This window comes from Dreissena polymorpha, chromosome 4, assembly GCF_020536995.1.
Source record: "Dreissena polymorpha isolate Duluth1 chromosome 4, UMN_Dpol_1.0, whole genome shotgun sequence".
Lineage (NCBI taxonomy): Eukaryota > Metazoa > Mollusca > Bivalvia > Myida > Dreissenidae > Dreissena > Dreissena polymorpha.
In genome coordinates, this window is record NC_068358.1 from 102,402,874 (window position 1) to 102,416,628 (window position 13,755).

Here is a 13,755-nt window from a genome sequence, read left to right on the forward strand (position 1 = left end):
TGACATCCCAAAAGGAAATACTAGTTCCCGTTCAAAGAATAACGTTTATATGCACCTGCAAGACACACCTTTTGTAGTATCATACATTCATTTTGTTCTTTAATGTGAGACCAAAGCTAGTATATCTATATATTAGAATACTAGGTCGGTGTTTAAAAAGAGAAGTTAGAAACTTAGTTAGAAACTGGAGATACGATCAATGTAATGGTTCGAATAAATTATTGTTTTATAATATGCAATACGGTGCAGAATTGTTCAATACATATTTGTTGCGAATAAACACCTAGTATATAGATTATATGCTGGTGATAAGCGAACTTTTCAGAACTTTTCAGAAAATAGCAATTTACCAGTTAGAAACATGTCATAGTTGGTTGTCCTTGGTTGCTGTAATCGTTGTCCTAGTTGAGAGTTATCAGCTTGGGTCAAGTTTTTAGCCCTAAAATATTGACGCAAATTGTAATAACGCCAATATGAATGGGCGAACCATTGTGCGGTATAACTATATCTTATTTAATAATGCCCCTACCCAGTTACATCTAAACATGTCTTTAAAACGCAAGTTTATTCGCCGTTAGCTCAAGATACAAAGTTCATTCAACTCGGGGAAGGATACTTTCAGTCGTTTAACCGCTATATTTTGAAATTGAATCATAGTTATTACAACGGTCAGAAGAACTTTGTGCGCGATAGAAAGAACTGTTAAAACCTGACTTCATTTTGACGACAATAAGTTCTAACATTTTTCACTGATAAATGACAACATCTGCTCGAATTCTCGACTAAAGTGACTAGAGGTATAATCGTCGAGCGGTTAATTGCCTCTGCGTTTCTCATGTTACATTTCTTTAAGTACACTCAAGATATCCATCATGAATTTTTAATAGTTATTCTTTACTGAGTTACTTCAATTACCCAGATCCTGTTATGTTCGTGTCAACGTAACATTTAACACGGCAAGATCTGCCGGTAATAAAAAATATGCATCTAAGATGCATATGTACGGAAACAGAAACTTTGCCTTTTACTAATTAAAAAAAATAGTGCATATTAAAAGTGAAAATTTTATCAAACGTGATTTTTCTGCACCAAAAATATGGTATGTTGCTTAACTTGTTGTTGTTGTTTGATGTTTTAAAGGGCATTTTCACAGATTTTAGCATGTATTGTTGAAGTTTGTCATTAAATGCTTTATATTGATAAATGTAAACATTGGATCTAAAAAGCTCCAATAAAAAAGAATAAAATTGAAAAAAGAAAAAAAGAGTAACCCGCAACGGGACTCGAACCACTGACCCCTGGAGTAAAAGTTTATCGCTTAGACCACTCGGCCATCGATGCTCATACGATAAGTGTTGTATTTTATACTTTATAAAAGCAGTCCTCGTAGTATCACAAAATATAAAGACAACAATAGAACTCTCCAAATTATTCAATCGGTTCTCATTGCAACGCTTTATAATTTTCAAGTTTTAAAATAATCAAAAGATGCATATAATGGTTATTTTAGAGCATGGTAAATGTTCAGTATTACCGTTTCCTCACAAATATTATTACTACAACGAAAATTCGCGAATCTGAAACATTTGTTTAATTTTGTCAATTTACAAAAACGTGAAAAGGCCCCTTTAAGGCCTTCGTTCGAGAGTCTACCTTTGCGACCATAAAGCATTATATACCATTGAAAACAAGAAATCGTCTGCGTCATTATGGTCATCATAACTGTTATTTGTATCGGCTTTGAAACGCCATTTCCATGGAAACAGTTGTATACCATCGATTTCGTTAAAAGTAAACATTAATACTTTTTTTCACGACAATGTGAAAATTGGATAGAAATGAACGCAAACACGCATTATCAAAAGGCAGCATTGTTTTAATAGAACATTCAGAGAAGCGAACGAGAACATGTGATATCCGTCTAAACCTTGTTACACACCGCATCTGAAATAAAGAAAAAACTTAATCATAACAAATTGCTTTTTAATCATTCAATTATATAGTGCATGTTTTATGAATGTATTTCTATTATGTCAGTGTAAATTAATACATTAATTAATATACATTGCGTAATAGCCAATTTGACTGTTGTAATCCTATACATATACTATCACACTTAGAGAGCCTGTGATCTTATTATATATATGATCGAAAGACGCCCAAAAGAATAACAGTATAATATATACATATAACTTATACTTTCTTTTGGGCGTCTTTTGATCGAAAAATGGTAGCTACATACTGCACATGCTAATGTCTGACGATACATTACGCGCGCATGTTAAGACGGGTTTTCCTAGAGAGTTGCTCAATTGAACACCTAAGTGAAAGTTTCAGACCAAAGGTTCTTCGCTTAATCAAGTGTTTCGTTCTTTAAAACGTAACATTTGTAATCGTTTTAACATCATTTCTTTGTTTAAAACATTGTTATGTAAATAATGTACGCACGAAATAGCCGGACCATAAAGATTTTCATTTCGTTTTCCCACAGAAACTGTGTTAATTTTCTCTTAACGACTTCTTTTAGATACGTGGAATGTGGGTTACGTTGTACAAATTATAAAAACGACTATAGCATCATTAAACAATAACAAGGCTAAAATCGGTGTGAAGTATGTTAAATGATTTAACATTAAGCCCCACTCACGTTCCGGTCTCGCCCAGTGGGATGTCAAACATGTGGTTGCCATGGCACGTGAAGCCCGTGGAGCATGGGCATTGGAACACTGTACCGTTAGGCTTGCCCGACCCGTAATGCACCAAACATCCTGAAATGTATTTCATTTAATTATGGCACACATTCCTGAATTCGATTCTGCTGTAAATAAGTCCCACAATGGTTTACCCTCTATTGAATTTATTTCGAAACTGATAACTATCTTTACAAATAAAATATAGCAAACTATTATGATAGGACGCTTTATAACAGAGGAGCTGCTAAAAGATATGAAGTATTCGTGAATTACAAACGAGCATAAACGTGGTTGTTATGTTAATTAATTAAATACAAACAATCATTTGTCTGAATACCTAAATAAAGGTTTGTTACGATGGTCGATACAATTTCCAAACGTTTCACATTAACGCACGGGTATATTTATAGTGCTGTACTAGAACTCATCACGACATGATCAAACGTTTTCCGATCTAGAGCGATCGCCACAAGTATCGATGTTTAAAATCAGGGACGGCACATAGCGCTTTAAAATGTTGTGTTTTTTGTCCAAACAAAATCTCTACTTCTTGAAAATAGAGTTTAAACGGAAAGTTTCGTCCCAGAATAGCGTGGCTGATCTGGGACGACACTTTACGCATATGCATTAAGATCAATTTTTTTCCAAAACGAGGCTTATAGTGTAAACACGTGCAATTACCAGACCCATCCACTCCCATGGGCTGACAGTGGGCGTATCCCATTCCGAGGGCCCGTTTCCCAATCGGTCGCATCTCATTGACGCAACACTCGCTGGCACTACAGTCCGCACCGGAGGAGCAAGGTTGAGACAGCGTCGACGACGCCTTGACCACCGCTAACTGACAGGTTCCTGCAGAGGAGTTTTAAATGCATGTGTGTACAGTGTCGTCCTAGATTAGCATGTGCAGTTTGCACTGGCTAAACAGAGATGACACCTTACCTTCTACCTTAACTTGATTTTCGGTTAAAAGCGACTTCGTTTCAACAAAAATTTACATATACGCGGAAAGTGTTTATGGCATAGGTTGTGTGTTATAAGATTGTTTAAATTTATGGAAATAGAGGAAATATAATCTGTCTGACCTTGGTGTACGTGATAATTTAAAGTAAACACATCGATAAGAACGTTCGTCAACAATAACCATGAAGTGTTCTAAATAGTGTTGACTCAAATTACATACGCATTTTATATCTATAAGGTATTTTGAAATAGCAGTCAACAGAAGATCTTAACCCATTTATGCCTAGTGAACTCTCCCATCCTTCTTAATTGGACCAATTTATTTCCAAAATTAGTGATGTCTAGTATATGTATTTCTATATTTAGAATATTTCTTACGGAAATTCCTTTAAGCAAACAGCGAAGACCCTGATGAGACGTCGCATTATGCGGCGTCTCATCTGGGTCTACGCTGTTTGCCAAGGCATTTTTTCTAGACGCTGGGCATAAATGGGTTAAAATTCTAAAGCAAATGTGTTAACAGTTAGTTTAGATAAATATCTGTTCTTACCTGCACAGTGGTAGGATTTTAAAGAGTAAAAGTGAAAGAATAATGCCTGCATAATTATAAAGTTAATACTAAGTCTCATAAGAGACTCTTTTTAATGTGTACACAGGGGACAAAAATTCCACTCGTCCGCTCGTATTGACGAGTGAAATCTTGAAAGGACGAGTGAATTTCCCTAAAGCTCTCGTCCTACAGGACGAGTGAAAAAAAACTGATGTTAAAATAGGTATTTTCTGACCAGTAAGACTCTTTTTCATTAAATAAAATAATTTCTTAAAGCATATCTATTCCGAAAGTAGAACGCGAATGAACAGGAAATCGTAATTGTAAATTTCATACAGCAGGTGCGCGTTGTTATGCGAGACTGTGTCCCGAGTAAATATTGGCTTTTTGGTGTAAACTTTGCGCGTCCATGTTGACAGGGAACCATCTGACTTCATTCACTGTAAGTATTTTTTTAAAGAATTATTTTACTGCGAAGTACGGTTTTAAACCAGTCTGAATTTCATCTGAAAAATGTCTGACATAAGAGCGTCTTTAAAGGGGGCAGGAGCGATGTTCAACCATCCGAAATGGAAAGCACGCAAGCATTAGAAAAAGGAAAAAACAAATTTGTCTTCATTTATTTATTTTGTGTTCCTCATAAATAAAGGAAGTTATCATTTCTTCTGTGATCAGCTGGCATGAATAACTAAGTAAGCAGCATTTTAGCAGTGATATAGGAAAATTGTTAGTCATATCAGTCCTTTGCAATCTTTCTTTCACACATATTTGAAGGACAAGTGCATGTGTTTTCAGGACGAGTGAAAATTTTAATGCATTTGTCCTGCAGGACGAGTGCAATTTATAAATATTTTTGTCCCCTGTGTACAGACCAAACACAAAGTCACTCATGCGAATGGCAATCAAATACCTGATTCCCCTTTCGGAACTTCCATCATTCCCGACCCCTGGCATTCATAGCCGCTAGTGCACGGGCAATCGTAGAACAAACCATACGTGCCCGTCGAAAGCTCGTGCACAAAGCACTCTGAAAGCGAATACATGCACATAAGCGGTCATTTTAACAAAGCGGCTACACTGCACTGATTGCTTTGTGGCCTACCCATTTCTCCTTTATCGAAATTGAACTGGCCTTCCCCGTCGCATACGTATCCATCGGCGCAGACGGGGTCATAATAGAGGCCCACGAACCCAGTGTCAAGGTTCTGAACGTAGCATCCTGTGAAATGATATTCACCACTTCGAAATTAGTTTGTTTTACTTTCTTTTTCTACTATATAATGCATTCACTATAAAAATTAATATAATTTATAATAATGCGAGAGTGCGTTATATGTTTGAGTCTAAATTGCGTCAATGATATCTCATATTTACAAGCATAACGGCAAAAAATTCACGAATGCACTCAATGCTCAGGTATTACCCAATCACGTACCCGCACAAATACGAATCGTACGTAAACATTGTTCAAAGGAACGCAAAGTGCGTAAACATCCACCAAGGCAGCTCATAATCGCTTCCGAAACCGAAACAAAAATCTGAGAATTACCAACCTTTGATTTAATGTTTTATTGATCATAATTTGTCCATTCCGATATTGATTTCACACATTTCCATGCATATACGTTTTAACGTAAAGCTTCAATCAAACAACCAAAAACAGGTGTTAAAAACATAACGTCCTTGACTGACGTGCTCTCTAAATATGAATAGCAATCTGTGAAAAGGGGTATAATTCATGAGCGTGAAGTGCACTTTCCGCCTACCCTGAAAGAGAATTCGTTAAACCGAAACACGCAATAAATGCGGAAATTGTCGTTCCTGAATAGCCTGTGTGGACTTCACCAGCTTATCTGAGACGATACGCATATTGTTTAAACCCCTTTTCACAGAGCGAGACTCATGAATATATTTATCGGAAATACTAGACATACTAGATCCGCTGGTTCCCTTTTTCTGGCAGCTGCCGTGGACGAAGCGCATAAGGTTGGGATCCAGGTGGTCAACGACAGTGCGCCGGCCCCGCGGCTGGTTGAAACTCACGCAGCACTCGTCCGCCGCGCAGTGGGCGCTTGTGTCGCAGTAACCCTCGAGCGCACCGGTTCCGGGAGCGGGGATAGCCTTCGTCAGAACATAGTGGCGTTTGAGTTTAGTTTTAACCCATTTATTAAAGGGACCTTTTAAAGTTTTGGTAAATTGACACAATTATAAAAAATGATTTCAGATTTGCAATTTTTTGGTGTAGTTATGATATTTGTAAGGAAACTGTAATACTGAACATTTACCATGCTCTAAAATATCCATTAAATTAATTTTTTGACGATTTAAAAACATGAAAAATATATAGCGTTGCAATGCGAAACGATTGCATTATTTGGATAGTTCTGTTGTTGTCATTATATTTTGTGACACAACGATGATTGCTTATATAGCGTATAAAATACATCAGTCATGGTATGAGCACAGATGGCCGAGTGGGTAGATTAAACTTTTACTCCAGGGGTCAGTGGTTCGAGCCCAGTTGAAGGTTAGTTTTTTTTCTATCTTTAATTTTATTCTTGTTTTTTCTGGAGCTTCTTAGATCCAACGTTTACATTAATCAATATAAAGCATTTAATGACAAACTTCAATACATGACCAAATCTGTGAAAAGGTCCCTTAAAAGCTCGGTTGCATCGCTTGATTGACACGCTAGTGAGTCTGTTTGCTGGGGAAAACCAACATTCGATTGCTTTGGTTGATATCTAAAGTACGGTAAGCCCCCACAAAGGAGATTGAATCCGTGCCATCCCGGTCGCATTACGAACACTATATCCACTACGCAAAGGCGTTTTCCTTGCATTTTAATTGCCTGAGAGTGATTTAAGTTTATGGTTAATGCTTGTTTTTCAATCGGCTAGGATGGTTCAGAAAGGATTGGTGTGTTAATTGCGAGTGATTATAGCTTAAAGTTATTGCTTGTTTTAGACCGCCTATTAACCGTATGACATGCCCAAATTTAGCGATAATCATGCCGCAAGAATTTATCAGTGAGACCCGAAACGAGGAAGTTCTACAGTAGCATCAACTGTCTACATCACTTGTTTGGTTTTTCACGACTACTATTGTACTGCATAATAAGCATTAATTAGATGAAGCCCGGGACGCATGTTATGTGGGTATTCAAGTGAGAGACTATTATGTAAAAGATGCAATTACTGATCAAATACATCTGCAATGTGTTTATGTAGCCCTAACAGTTCAATAGACGATGATTAAGCGGTGGACTCACTATTTTTGCGCTTTTGCGCTCTTGTAATTGCGCGAATATATGACCACCGCAAATATATACCAATTAAGCATCTAAGCAGAGTACACGTGCATTCATATGCATATGCAAAACATTCATATTGACGATTTAAAACATTTAAATGAAGAGATAACGAAAAGGTTTGGAATGAAAGCTGTTCTTAAAAAAAAACTGTTTATGCATTCTACCGACTTGATACAAGCTATCAAACATTACTTGGGAAATAAATCTACGCATTATTTGATTTGTTTAAACAGTTTAATGACTTTCACAATCAAGTTCCTATCAGTTCTTAGAGTGAATGGTTTTTAGTTGGTCGCGTTAGCGGCCAGCTAAATTTACAGAGCATATTATGCAAATCAGTATGTGCTTAGAAGCCTTAAGTACGGTAAGAACCATAACTCACTCTGCAAGGGACGATTACCGCTGCCTGTCTGCAGCAGACGACAAATGATTCTGCTCTAGCAGTGAGTGTATATACCCTCTAGCAGTGAGTTTATATACCAGCTTGTAAGTCGACATTGGCCAGTCTAGTGTTAATCTTTGAAATCTGTACATATTGGCTGCTTTCAGAAAAAACGGGGCTTAATACACGTCAAATAAGATTAGCCTGTGCGCACTGATTAGCCTGTGCAATGCGCACAAGCTGATCAAGGACGACAACAGCGAACAACTGCAGTGCCTTCAGCGCTTTGATTTCTTTAGCCACGTGGATGGGGCAGACAGGGTTCTTACATGTGCGCGATATTGAGCAACCTGTTTGGATTCCCAATGTTTAAAAATCTTGTACACTAGATGAATAGCGATGGGTAAACGGGTTATTGTATTGGGCTATAGAGTGGCAATAGCAAATGATAGCATATTTATTTTAATGTAATTGAATATTTCCAGTAAATAATTGAAATATATAAAATAAGACATTTCAAAACATTAAACATGCAATATTTGCGATTTTTCGTGTTTTCTATTTGATTTTTTCCGTGTACAAATGCCGTTCTAGTTTATTTGTTAATATGAACTCACTCAACCCGTGCTTCTTTACAAGTGTCAAAAGAAACATTCGTTAAACGTTTTCTAGCAATTAGTTCCCACCAAAACATATATACATAATTCAATATGTATGTATATATCACACAATATCATGTCATTAGTAACGAATGTTGTTTTATATTATGGGTTAATTTTAAAAACAACTTACCGCAGCAAAACCGTAAAGAAAAGCTAATACAGCAATAGCCCTCATGTTTCTCGTGTGTTCTGTTTCAAAGACACTTCTGAATACAAGTGACGCTATGTTCTATTTTAGTATTCCCTATCTTGATAAATAGGGCAGACGTGACTTTTTCCCAATCAAGTCAGTCTACTGTGTGTTTTCACCTTGTCAACATTGCTATAGACAGTGGAGAAATCTGACGTGGCTCGGTAAAAGCTTACATGAATTCTGGCGTTTCTAGATCAACGCTGACATGGGTAGATCAACGCTTCAATAAATCCGACGTAGCTAGAGCAATGCTACTATGAAATCTGACATGGCTAGGTCAACTATGTCATGAAATCTGACGTGGCTTAATCAAAGCTTTATTAAAATCGGACGTAGTTAGGTCAAAGCTGTAAATTAAATTTCAAAACTAGTCTGACCCTTACAACACCATTAAAACACCTGACAATATCCAATAGCACAACAGAGAGAGCCCATGTGAATTTACACCAAGACACAGGGCAGTAGAGTAATATCTGAACTAATCTATGTTTATGTACTAACTAGTCCTCCGAGAGGAACGTTAAACGGGGGTGCAGTGTATCGGTGCTGTACACCGGGCACTTAAAAGAACCAGGGGCGCCTCTGGAATCGGGGCGCCCTCTGTATCCCGCTCGAACCTCCACTCTTGGGGTGGAGAGCACAAAAACCACACACAAACTATAAGGAATAAACATTAATGCCAATAAGGATAATGCTAATCTAGAGAAAATAGGAATACTGCAAAACCATTTCGATAAAAGGCAAAGCCCCACATAATCCATTAAAAAAATAAGCATCTAGTCACATTAAGGTCTCATTGGCCATCGTGCTCTGATGTATAATATGACCTTATTTTCTCCCCTGAAGGGTCACAGGGGCAGGTCGATACATCTGTAGTCGCGAAGACGCTGGACGACCTGTAAATAAACTTGGTAGCGGATCCGTGGTCTAGTGGTAACACACTGGCTTCACAATCCAGAGATCGCTGGTTCGATCCCCCGCTGCACCTTACCTACTAACTCGTCTTTCATGAGACGTTAAACCGAGGTGCAGTGTACTAGATGCTATACACCGGGCACTAGAAGACCCAGGGTCACCTCTGGAACGGGGTGTCTCCTGTATCTTGCACTATCCCCCGTAACCAACTAACACGTCTTTCTGGGGGCGATGGCCATATGGGAGACAATCCCGGTGCACTCGATAAAAAATAATAAAGAAGAAGCTGTAGCTGAACGCATAGTGGATCCGTAGTCTAGTGCTAACACACTGGCTTCACAATCCAGAGATCGCTGGTTCGATTCCCCGCTGCACCTAACCTACTAACTCGTCTTTCGCATGAGACGTTAAACCGAGGTGCAGTGTACTAGGTGCTAAACACCGGTCACCCAAAAGACCCAGGGTCACCTCTGGAACGGGGTGTCTCCTGTATCTTGCACTATCCCCCGTACACTAACACGTCTTTCTGGGGCGATGGCCATATGGGAGACAAACCCGGTGCACTCGATAAAAAATAATGAAGAAGAAAAATGAAGAAAATGTAACTGAACGCACTAAAGGTGATACATGTAATACCACATTGGAAAGTAGAAGGTGCTACCATAATTCCACATGGTACAGTAGAAGACGATGTCGGTTATACAATATAAATAAACAGGTGTATTAACGTTGTGGTTCATTTTGTTTTGTATTTGTTCGTTCGACGATGCGATGGGACGTGAAGTCAATATGCTTAATGATCCATTAGTAATGCACTGTTCTCTTCCTTGTATATAATGCATTGTTACAAATCGCATACCGTATGAAATGTGAAACCCTTGTTTTTTTATGTTTAAAGGCTACTTATTCAAACTATTGCGTTTTATTGTATTCTTTGTATTTGCAAACTTACCCACAGTAACGGGATTTACGTTGCTTAACCCATTTATGCCCAGTGGACTCTCCCATCCTTCTAAGTTGGATCAATTTATTTCCAAAATTAGGGATGTCTAGTATATTTTTTCTATATTTAGAACAATTCTTACAGAAATTCCATTAAGCAAACAGCGTAGACCCAGATGAGACGCCGCATTATGCGGCGTCTCATCTGGGTCTACGCTGTTTGCAATGTCCTTTTTTTCAGGACGCTAGGCTTAAATGGGTTAATTGTTTGTTTTCATGTTTGACAGTATTGTTTTCAATAAAGTATTTTTTCCACAGGGGATTTAATGGTAAAGGGGTGGTAAAATCTCGGAAAACAATATGGGTTCGCGTACGTGTTTGACAATTACAAGTTTGTTAATAAAAACGCATTTCTCACTTAATCCAGATTCCAAGATTATTTAAAACTAAGTCTGTTGCACACACTTTTAAGTTCAGTTTAAATATATATACACAAAATTTAAAAGTTTCGTTTGAAAATGATGATAAAAAATATTGAGATGTCTTATCTTAAAGTCTCAAAAAATCTTCGTCTTTAGACAAAGAATGTGAAGTCATCCATTCAAAACAATACATGAAGTAGGACACAATATTTACTTCTTAACTGGTCACAATGATTCCCTAAAGACGTGCAAGGAAAACTGCCCCGCTCACAGGTGGCCCGTTGTTCAATGTCGAACTTAGCCGAGATATCATTTGAACAAATGTTCTTACCGATTAATTTACTTCTACAGTGTTCACAATATATTTCTGTAATTTGACATAGTGATTCAACCCATTGTTGACATCGGCCGAGATGTAGCCGGGACAAATGTCCACACCAAGTTTCATCAAGATTGGGTAACAAACGTGTAATTTTAAGAGTTCACGAGGTAATTTTAACGACGGACGACTTAAGACTGACAAAAAAGTGATCGTAAAAGCTCACCATAAGAACCACGTGCTCAGGTGACCTAAAAAGGAACCAATTGAACTAGTTCCCTGCTCGTATGGCAACGGGCTATTAAGCTGATTATTTGACAACTGATAATGAACTTATTATAAAATTATTTCAAATATAATACAACATGATGGTAAAATCATGTGTCACCTTTTTTTTTCTTTTTGTAATAATCAATCATGACAATGCAATTTGTCGGTAAATATTCATGAATGTGTCGACGATATTGCAGGCCTCTTCTGTTGACAACCCTTATGAGTTAAAGATTTAATATTACCATTCAAAAAATGCCCACTTAATTTCATGATCAAATCCCATGTCAAAATGCTACAACTTTTATCTTTGTAAGTTTATACTAGGTTATTAATTCTCAACTATGGAATACTTAATATTTTGCCCTGCATTGTACGCACAACACTTAAGATAAATTGGCGTTTTAGGGGTATGCCGAATAGATGGAGGATATTTGTTGGATTCGATGGAATATCGATTTTATTGCACAAGTGATCCTATAAAATATGTATTTTTCTTAATGATCACGAGTGAAATAAAATCGATATTCCATCGAATCCAACACATTTTCTTTTAATTTTTTTATTATTTTTTTTTTCGCCGTTAATTTACGTTGTAAAAGAGTTTAACTGGATGATTTTGCTGGATTTATGACGTCATATCGTCGAAAAAATGACGTCATTTCACAGTCAAACAGTGAAAAATATCGATATTTTTGAAAAAAAATCGATACTTTTCACTGTTATTTAACACTGTTTAAAACAGTTAAATATCAGTTGTATTTCACTGACATTTCTCTATAAACCACAGGTGAGCATAAAATAAAATGGTAAAACCTTGAGATAAATCAGAAAGTACCCTTATTCTGTAATCTTCACTGTCTTGACGATACATACCAGTGCTGTGAGTGCCAAAATCAGGCACTTGTACATAAAGTTGAAACAGAATACAGCAAATACTGGTTATCAAGGTAGATAATAATACCGCATCTTTCTTAGTATCGAATCTTGAATAATTTGAAGAATTGAGCCGCGTTCTGAGAAAACTGGACTTAATGCATGTGCGTAAAGTGTCGTCCGAGATAAGCCTGTGCCATCCACACAGGCTAATCAGGGACGACACTTTCCACTTTTATGGTATTTTTAGATCCAAGGAAGTTGATCCTTACCGAAAGTCAAGTTCAGGCGGAAAGTGTCGTCCCTTATTAGCCTGTGCGGACTGCAGACGACACTTTCCGCTTTTATGGTATTTTCTGTTTAAAGAAAGTCTCTCCTTAGCAAAAATCTAGTTAAGGCTCAAAGTGTCTTCCCTGATAAGCATGAGCGGACTGCACAGGCTAATCTGGGACGACACTTTATGCACATGCATCACAACCCTTTTTCACAGAGCACGGCCCAATTATACAATAAGCAAAGGCGTGTTGCAACCGATATTGATATTTGGTGAAAAACTTATTTTTGGGTTAATCAAGAAATATGAACCTTCTAAATAAAGTACATGTGCAGATCAATTTCAATTTTAAAATTAGGTCAAGTGGTGTGTGTTTGCTAGATTATATATATTCAAGTATGATAGATTTGCAAGAAGCTGTATTGATGTTAGATGACACTTTTGGTTATTTGCTAGATAACGGTTTGCCTGGATAATTTCAGAGTGGTACAGGGGTAACATTTCAACTGGTATCCATAGAGTCAAAGTTTATCAAAACGCAAGCCTGAGGTGTGGTAAATTCACTCGTATGTCGTGACATACAATTTGATCACTCACTTAAACACGTCAATTTTTCTTCGAAAATTATAATTACACAATTTTATAATATATTTTTGTACACCAAGTTTATATGATCGTATTAATTTTTCTTTCAGATAGAACAAAAACGTTTATGAATAAAAAAAAAAAGGTAAAATATAAAAACAAGTAGCATCAACACATTAATGACATAAGATTTTTAATTGCAAATAATGTTCTGCTGCACTGTAAAAAATGCATTTATGTACGACATGCACAATGTTTCGCAATCCTCACTACTTCTGTACTTTTTTAATCATACGACAAATAGACGCAATTTCGGTTTATGCAAAGAATTAGACTTTACGTGTCGGTATCGGCATGAACTTAACCCATTTATGCCAAGCGTCTAGAAAAAAAGGC

The 13,755-nt window shown here is 37.1% G+C and overlaps 2 protein-coding genes across 5 annotated transcripts in view; one reads left to right on the forward strand and one right to left on the reverse strand.

Annotated features, from left to right (window-relative positions):
• LOC127876818 (beta-1,3-galactosyltransferase 1-like) overlaps positions 1-13,755 on the forward strand; it is a 39,218-nt gene that overhangs the window by 11,044 nt on the left and 14,419 nt on the right. The window lies entirely within an intron of this gene.
• On the reverse strand, positions 1,856-8,861 carry LOC127876820 (uncharacterized). Of its 2 annotated transcripts, none has more exons than XM_052422291.1 (6): positions 8,694-8,861; positions 6,141-6,327; positions 5,117-5,233; positions 3,375-3,545; positions 2,648-2,768; positions 1,856-1,944 (listed from the first exon to the last, which is right to left on the reverse strand). In XM_052422291.1, exons 1-6 carry the CDS (start codon positions 8,736-8,738, stop codon positions 1,932-1,934), a joined length of 654 nt encoding a protein of 217 aa, XP_052278251.1. In that variant the 5' UTR covers positions 8,739-8,861; the 3' UTR covers positions 1,856-1,931. The 2 variants fall into 2 exon arrangements, with proteins under 2 accessions (XP_052278251.1, XP_052278252.1); XM_052422292.1 differs by lacking the exon at positions 5,117-5,233 and adding an exon at positions 5,309-5,425.

Bases quoted from the DNA above. Each gene is read 5' to 3' on its own strand.
- LOC127876820 (XM_052422291.1), bottom strand. From the start codon at position 8,738: ATGAGGGCTATTGCTGTATTAGCTTTTCTTTACGGTTTTGCTGCG. The intron at 6,328-8,693 runs GTAAGTTGTTTT...GTTCTGACGAAG, and splicing joins TTCTTTACGGTTTTGCTGCG to GCTATCCCCGCTCCCGGAAC. The intron at 3,546-5,116 runs GTATTTGATTGC...ACTCCTCTGCAG, and splicing joins AGTTCCGAAAGGGGAATCAG to GAACCTGTCAGTTAGCGGTG.